The 6,981-nt window shown below is 38.8% G+C and overlaps 1 protein-coding gene across 2 annotated transcripts in view; it reads left to right on the forward strand.

Annotated features, from left to right (window-relative positions):
* Positions 1 to 5,916, forward strand: part of Slain1 (SLAIN motif family member 1) — a 55,128-nt gene extending 49,212 nt beyond the window's left edge. For both annotated transcript variants that reach the window (XM_036199210.1, XM_036199211.1), the window contains 2 exons: positions 3,508 to 3,790; positions 4,837 to 5,916. In XM_036199210.1, the coding sequence (XP_036055103.1) occupies positions 3,508 to 3,790; positions 4,837 to 4,912 (359 nt within the window). In that variant the 3' untranslated portion in view covers positions 4,913 to 5,916. The remainder of the gene's footprint in view (positions 1 to 3,507; positions 3,791 to 4,836) is intronic.
* Positions 5,917 to 6,981: the final 1,065 nt, after the last annotated feature.

Consider the following 6,981-nt stretch of genomic DNA (forward strand, 5'->3'; position numbering starts at 1 on the left):
CATGACTCAGAATGTCTAGCTTTGAAATACTCAAAAACTGATGAGGATGTGTTGGTAGGATGCAAGGACTAATTTTAAGAAATGGCCCATAGCCAAAGCTAAAGCCACTTGAACCACAGAATAAGTAATAAGCAATAATGATAATAATAATAGCCTCATAAATATTTCTGGGCATTCTTAAACAAATAATGGATCGATGGGGGGAATTCTTTATAGCAGGATCCTAATTAGCATATGCAAAAAATTGAAGAAAATAGAGGAATCACTTACAGGGACAGGAGAGCAAACAAGAGGTGGAACTGTACATTAGAGGCCAGTCACTGTGGTGGTTTGAATGAGAACCCCCAGAGGCTCATGTGTTTGAATTCTCATTTGTCAGGGAGCAGGACTGTTTGATAAATTAGAGGGATTAGGAGGCGGCCTTATTGGAGCAAGTGTGTTACCAGGGGCGGCCTTTGAGATTTCAAAAGCCCATTCTAGACTGAGTCTCACTCTCTCTGCTTGTGGATCAGTATGTGGTTCTCAGCTACTGTTCCAGTGCCTGCCTGCACGCCACCATGCTTCTGCCATGATAATGGACTAAACCTCCCAAGCTTTAAGCAAGCCCCGCGGCCCCAATTAAATGCTTGCTTTTATGAGTTGCCGTGGTCATGGCGTCTCTTCACAGCATTGGAAAAGTGACCAAGGCAGTCATATTTCAGGTTCAAGGCTTAGGATTCTGTAGAGGGTAGGGAGAGAAAATTGGAATGGCAGCATGGTGTCATCAGACTTCTCCTTGGGTTTTTAATCATGAAACTCGGGCATTTCTATTATTTTCTTACTTATAAAACTGGAATTATGCCCATTTTTGCCAGTTTTTTTTCTATGATTTCTTTTTAATGCAGGGCCCTTACATATATTGGCTATAGGGGACTCAGTAGGGTGCCAAATGTAGACCAATTTCTAAACAGTCTTATTAAATAAAAAAAAAAAAAAAAGAGCCAAATATAGGGGTGAAAGCCTAAGAGGTCAGGGAAATAGTGAGAGCCACCAGCCAACCTTACCTCACCAGCTCTATAGCTTCCAAAATGTCACGACTTCCTGTTCTTGCTGTTCTGCCCTCTCATTGGCTCTTGGCCCAGCTACCTCACTTCCTTGTCACTGCCTATCTATACAGACCTCCAGGTCTCTATGGTTGGTACTGGAATTAAAGGCATGTGTCACCATGCTTGGCTCTGTTCCCTAGTGTGGTCTAAACACACAGAGATCCTGCCAAGTGATCTGATTAAGGGAATGTGCTACCACTGCCTGACTCTTATGTTTACTTAAAACAGCTTACTACTTCCTCTGATCTCCAGGCAGACTTTATTTATTAACATACAAATAAATATCACCACACAATCCATCATGGCAAGAAGGCATAGAGCAGGTGGCTGGTCACATGACATCTGCACAGCGAAGTGAATGCTGGTGTTCAGCCAGCTGCCCTCTTTCTATGCAGTCCAGAACCGAGCCGATAGGACGGTGCTACCCACATTTAGGATAGGCCTTTCCTTCTCAATTAAACATTTCTGGAAAAACCTTCCTTGACACACACAGATGTGTGTTTCCATGGTGATTTGAGTCTGTTGAACTTGACAGTACAGAGTAATTGTCACAGATGGCATTTAGAATATAGTTGATCTTTGTGTTTTGGGGCTGAATTCACATACCCTAATAGTTGAAGGACTCTGTATATACCCAACCTAGTAGTTCACATTATCAACAAAACATAATGAAGAATCTTCGTAAAACCCCAAAGGAAACAAACCAGTCTCCCATCATCAAGAAAAGAGATAGTTATGACATTCCATACCATAGCACATGGGGCTCTTGCACACATTATATTGGGTAAAAGAAGCCAGGCACAAAAGGGAGCATAGGATGTGATTCCAATGTTGGACTGGCCAGAATGTGATAACACAAGAGGGAATGTGTTCTTTGGAGATGTTTTCCCTGTGAGGTAGTGTGTGGGAGTCTCTGAGGAGGGGGTGAAGCTGTATGTCTTGAGATGGGGAGTACACAAACATGTTCCCTGTAGAAAGCCACAAACACATGTACTTAAGGTTATTATATATAGTGCTTCAAAGCAAGTTGAGCCAGATTCACATATTGAACTATGTTTTAACAGATTTTTTTTTCATTTGAAAACAACTTAAAAAATCTTTTGCATACAGGCAAAACAGTGCCTCTTCATTCTTAGAGGAAAGGAGTACAAACTTAAATATTTCTGCCTGTTTATTGCTGTTGACCATAAAATGATGTTCAGTGTTGAGAAACATTTAAGGCTCGTTACTCAGATCGCTTCCTTTATTTTACAGATTTTTGCTACTGTTATAAAGGTCAAAATAGTGCTTTTTAATTGAGTGGTTACTAAGGGCTTTAGGTACTAAAGCTTTAAGTAGATTAATGAACTTAATTATCAAGTAAACCCTGAGATAGTGTCCTAATGAATGCTACTTAAGGAATGTTTTGTGCCTACAAACATCACTCCTGGCTTCCTCTATAATTACAGCTATTAAATTGTCTCCATGTTTTGTTTTCATGAGGCTATCCTCAGAGCAACTATCAAGAAATGCTAATGGGGTCTGGAGAGATGGCTCAATTGTTGAGAGCACTTCCTGCTCTTCTAGAAGACTCGAGTGCAGTCCCAGTAACCGCATCAGGTCGCTTACAGCCATCTGGTGCAAACACAGGCATACACTCACACACAAACACAAATAAATAAATTGAATTAAAAATAAATCTTAAAAGAGATCCTAATAATTTCTAAGCAAACACAAATTTGTTTTGGAACAATTCAGAGTTTCTTAAATTTTCTAAGGGGAAAAACATTGCATAGAATTGCCTTCTGAATATTTAGTTGACCTTTGAGCAGCACAGATTTGGTCCTAGCAGGTCTTCTTACACCTCTTTTTTTTTTTTTTTTTTTTCATGAGATTTGAAAAAAATATTGAAAAACTTGCAGCTAAATCTCGCAACTTAGAAAACTTGAGAAAGTTGAGAATAATATGTAATTAATGCATAAAATAAAGATAGATAGTATTCTGTTTTTATTTAACACCATAAATATTTTTAAATCTGTTATAAATAGTTTAAGTCATAATTTATGTGCACACTTATAGACCATACATAATCCCATATGCCAGGGAAATGCAAACAAATATAAGAATATCATGTAAATCCTAATTATTTTAAGTGTAATCTGACAATGTTAATTGATCAGGCTTTGGGTCAAGGAGGATACTGATATAAGTTTGGGGAAGTCACAAGTTAGAATCTGATTTTTACCCTTCATGCTATTTATGGGTCAACTTATTTAGGCAGTGTTGCTGACAGAATGGGAGACCATTGGGATTTTTCCCTACAGGTGCTTAGAACCTGTATGTCACTTACCTCTTTAGACAGTGTAGGCTCCTCTGAATGTAAAACACATCTAATTGGGAGACAGTTGAGAGTTCTTCACACAGATATCATTTTCTCTTGCAGTCCCATCTCCAGGACAGATTCAGCACAGAGTTCACAGTGTGGGGCATTTCCCGGTGTCTATCCGGCAGCCCCTGAAAGCTACAGCCTATGTGAGTCCAACAGTTCAAGGTAGCAGCAGCATGCCTGTATCCAATGGCATGCAGCTATATTCCAACACAGGAATCCCTACTCCAAGCAAAGCTGCGACTTCTGGGATCATGGGCCGCAGTGCCCTGCCAAGACCTTCACTGGCAATAAATGGCAGTAACTTGCCTCGGAGCAAGATTGCACAACCTGTCAGAAGGTAAGAATAACTTTAGTTATTAGTTTACTTAGTTCAGATGGCTTTATCTGTACTTGGAAATTCCAAATGTATCCAGATCAGCCTCACTTTTCTCTGGCCGAGTTTAACCATAGGTCACTGTCCTTAATAGCTCACCCTTGGTCCCTATTTCTCATTTAGGTGTCTCTGTGTACTCAGAATCCCTTTTCTTAATCCTTGTCCCATGTACCATCTATAGAGCTTTTCATCCCCCTGCCTCAAGTTCCTTGTGTGGCTAGATTCCTCCTGTCTTCAAGTCTGTGCTTACAGTGTCTGTCCAAGGTTTGAAACATCTTAATTTTACCCATCAGGAACTTGGCCAGTTAGTATTGGTGAGTTCCAGATGGCTCAGGCAAGCCTTTCTCAGCTTGAGAAGGTCAAGTTCTTTGTAAGGGTACAGTTTAGACAAGGATAGTGATAGTAAATCATGACTTATTTTCCTTAGTAAATGCAGAGATGTATCATGTTTATGGTTAATATGGTTAATTATATGACTTAATATATGTTCATTATTAGGGATCTTCCATTTTTTTTCTTGAAAAAATATATCTTGAAGGAGGAAGATTGCTACTGTCAGAGAGTATGACAGGGTCTGTTTTTTCAAACTTGAGAAAACATTGGGTTTTTCCAAAATTATTTTTGAAATATTTTTCAAGTTCTTTTTACTATGATAGAAAAATATTTAAAATGCTAAGAATTTGTGCATGAGGTTATACATCTAATAAGGTTGCTGTATGTTTTTTTTAACTGTTTTTCCATTAAAGAGTTTAGCTTTTACTTTCTATCTTGAGCTAGTGTTGGTATATTGAAAATTAACTTGTGCAAATGGGATACATGTGGCTCTGTGCTCTGGCCTCAGGCTTCAGCAGATGGGCATACACTACGAGAACCCAGGAGGATGTAACTTGACACACATTTGGGACAGTGCCAGCAGCGTGTCATTCCTGGATGGAGGAACTCATGGGAGAGGGGGTCAGAGTGACTCATGGGATTATTAACAGCCCGTTGCTTTCTTTGTCTCCTCACAGTTTCCTGCAGCCTCCCAAGCCCCTGTCCTCACTCAGCACCCTGAGGGATGGAAATTGGAGAGATGGTTGCTACTGATGCAGTTTACGGACCCTTGAAGAAGGAGACGCAAGTGAAAATGAGGGTTGAGTTACCTAGCTGGCTGGGTAACGGTGGATGCTGGGATATTCTGTCCCGTTCACATTTTAACCTATGTACTGCATTGTTTCCAGTGGACCAATCACCAGAGACTAATGATTGCACTTCCTCTCTGCCTGCGATACTGCAGCATTCTCAAGCCCATGGTTGCAGTATTGTTACACTTAGATCTAGGAAGTTTTTGTAGAACTGCTCTGTATCTGAATACTTTTTTGAGAGAATTGAGACGTATCAATAATGCTTTGCCATATGAGGTTTTTAAAGTACCTTGTTCATTTTACTTACGTGTTCTAAACATCTTTCCATTACATGTTCTGCATTTTAATACATTGCATATTTACAACTAGGTTCTATAACATGGTTTGAATTTTAATTTTTTATAGTTTACAGGAATTTTATTTTTTTGTGCCTATTTCTTTTTATGCCTATGTGAGCCACTATGGAACAACTTAAATTTTGTGCCATAAAAATATTTTTGTGGTAAGGTACTATTTTTTTAGCTCTAGGGATATATCAGCAAAAATACACCATACAATTTGAGACATAACTTTACGTTGAATGAGCACAATTTAATCTAAAGCATTGCGAGGAGACAGCCAGACGGCAGAGTTGAACGGTCTTGTCTTTTTCATTGTTAATTTATTGTCTTACATGAGTTTCATATTTATGATGGTATCACAAGCACATTGCACTTAAGACCTGCAATGTTTGCTGCTCAACTACAATTGATTTTCAATACTTTATTACAAAGGATGAAACTGTAATGTTTTATTAACAATGCTTCTGGAAATGAATGCATTTTAAAGCAAATAAATCTTTTTGATAGACCTTTTACAAAACCCATTTGCACTAATGAATGCTTTCTTATGGTCTGTGACTTACTATTTGTTACTGTGTACACTGCTGTTTTGGAATGTTCAGAAATAAAGACTCTATTTCAGCAATATCAGGTCATGCATGAATGTGCAGCATCAAAAGTGAGGTTCCATGCTCATGGTTCATTACTGTTGTAAAAGCTCTATCTGTGGCCGTGTTCCTGGATAAGCGCATCGCAGAGATGCTTAGAAAACCCACATTATAAAGATTACATTTTCTTTTTTCTAAAATGCATTTGATAAGAAGTACAAGGTTTTAGTTTTGTGACAAGATTTGGTCTCAGGAAGGCCACTAGAACTCAAGTAGCTTGTGTCAGGACATACTTATGAATGAACAGTGTCAGTGGAGATCTGAGTAGCGTTGGATTTGAAGACTTCCTCGCTATCAGTAAAATAGCAAGTTGCTGTCACTGTACTGTATGACCTCATCTGAAGATATCATGAAAAGTTTCAGCAGAGGTTTAAAGAATGTCTACAGTTATTAAGTTTCAATGTTCTGTTGTGCAGTTCTATATAGAGTTAAAAGGACTTTAAAAATGACAGTCACTGAAAATGAAGAGTGGGTACGTGGAGATGGATATATAAGAGGAAATAATAATTACCAAGTAAGTCTTCAGTGATAACAACCATCCTAAGCGTGTTTTGTCTACATCCATTGAATTTTATATCTAGCAGTCACCCACGGTTATTCACCCTTTAAAGATGGAGACCCCGAGAGGTATTGAAAAAACAAAAGGTCAAAAAAAGGTCAGTCTTTGGAGAGCGTTTGGCTGGCAACTGGTGAAACTGCTCTTTGTTCCGTCCTTCTGACTCGGACGTCTTTTCTTCACTGTGATGCCCTCTCCTGTGAACGTGTGTAGTTAAGGTAGCACACAGGTGCATATATCACACCCATGGTCTAGATCCGCTAATGTATTTCATTCTGAAGAAGTTAAAGCGTTTAATTAACTTTCAGTTTGGTTGTTTAATTTATATTTGTTAAGTTCTAGTTCCTTTTGGGGATTAAAAGAGAAGGTCTCTTCATCTTGGATTTTATATTGTTGTTCTAGAGAGAGAGTGTGTAAAACCTTAAGTTAGTAACCACAGTCTTCTCCATCCTGAGAGCCATGGAGGGAAAAGGAGCTGTGGTAAGGA

Source organism: Onychomys torridus, chromosome 9 (genome assembly GCF_903995425.1).
Source record: "Onychomys torridus chromosome 9, mOncTor1.1, whole genome shotgun sequence".
NCBI lineage: Eukaryota > Metazoa > Chordata > Mammalia > Rodentia > Cricetidae > Onychomys > Onychomys torridus.